A 1,218-nucleotide genomic window follows, 5' to 3' on the forward strand; every position below is an offset into this window, starting at 1 on the left:
ATAGCCAGTTTGGCCAGGCCCAGGAGCAGACCCTCTGGCAACTTCTATTGTGAAATTTCCCTCCTTGATCTGGCCTCTTCCTATCTGACTGAACGCCTTCAGACCCACAACCCTCTGAGATCTCTGTGCTGTTCTACTCATGCTACTCATGCCCTTTGGAGGCCCCTTACTTTCCTCAAACCCCTCCACCCCCCCCGGCTCTGCCTTCAGAGCCCGGACCCTAAACTCCAGAACTCCCCGCTCCAAACTGCTCGACCTGCTCTCCCTCTCCTTGGTGATGCTACTATCAACCGGCCATGATTTCAGTCACCCGCTCTAATATCTTTGGGCTTGGTGTCAGGGTGGTTTGTGAACATCCCTGTGTTGGAATGTCTTCCTACACTGAAGGTGCAACCTAAATGCAGGCCCCTGTGTCGCTGGACCAGTAAATGCAGCACCCGGTGAGGGGTTTAGGCTGTTGGGTTTGGAAGGCTCCTTGTGATTTCCAGTGGGTTTTTGATTCTTGGTTTGACTCTGTCCTCAGTTTTGGAGTCTTGCTGTGGGAGCTGCTGACCGGGGAAGCTCCCTATCGGGAGATCGATGGGCTGGCTGTCGCTTATGGAGTGGCTGTTAATAAACTAACCCTTCCGATCCCGTCCACCTGCCCCGAGCCATTTGGTAAACTGATGGAAGGTAAGAGCACCATGGCTACAGTCTGATTACGACGCAGCTCAAACGTTGCAGCGTGAACAGGTTAGCTTCTAGTTTCTCGGGTGTGGCCCTGTGAGCGTTGAGGCCCTGACTGTGGATGTGCTTGGTGGCAGATTGTTGGAATGCAGACGCGCACGGCCGCCCCTCATTCACCTCGATCCTCGCTCAGCTGGTGGAAATCGAGCAATCGTCCCTGTTCGAGATGCCTCTGGAATCATTCCACTCCCTCCAGGAGGACTGGAAGCTGGAGATCCAGCAGATGTTCAACGAGCTGCGTACAAAAGAGAAGGTGAGCGAGAGCAGGTGGGAGGAGCTTCCTACTGTCCTTTCACTGTGGGTGGAGAAAGGGAGGGAAGGTCGGTGACTCCGTGGTCAGGAGATGTGAAGCTGGAAGAGCACAGCAGCTCAGACAGCAACCCACGAGCAGGAATGTCCAGGACCCTTCATAGAGATGTACAGCATGGAAACAGACCCTTCAGTCCAACTCATCCATGCTGACCAGATATTCAAGCCCAATCTAGTCCCATT

At 54.0% G+C, this 1,218-nt stretch overlaps 1 protein-coding gene across 1 annotated transcript; it reads left to right on the forward strand.

Annotated features, from left to right (window-relative positions):
• Positions 1-6: 6 nt before the first annotated feature.
• On the forward strand, positions 7-979 carry LOC122544965 (mitogen-activated protein kinase kinase kinase 10-like; the record flags this gene model as incomplete). Its single annotated transcript, XM_043684211.1, has 2 exons — positions 7-672; positions 804-979. Coding segments are annotated over exons 1-2 (420 nt in total), but the record flags the coding sequence as incomplete, so codon positions are not given.
• Between the last annotated feature and the right edge of the window lie 239 nt (positions 980-1,218).

The sequence above is a fragment of the Chiloscyllium plagiosum genome, unplaced genomic scaffold (genome assembly GCF_004010195.1).
Source record: "Chiloscyllium plagiosum isolate BGI_BamShark_2017 unplaced genomic scaffold, ASM401019v2 scaf_5195, whole genome shotgun sequence".
NCBI classification, from domain to species: domain Eukaryota; kingdom Metazoa; phylum Chordata; class Chondrichthyes; order Orectolobiformes; family Hemiscylliidae; genus Chiloscyllium; species Chiloscyllium plagiosum.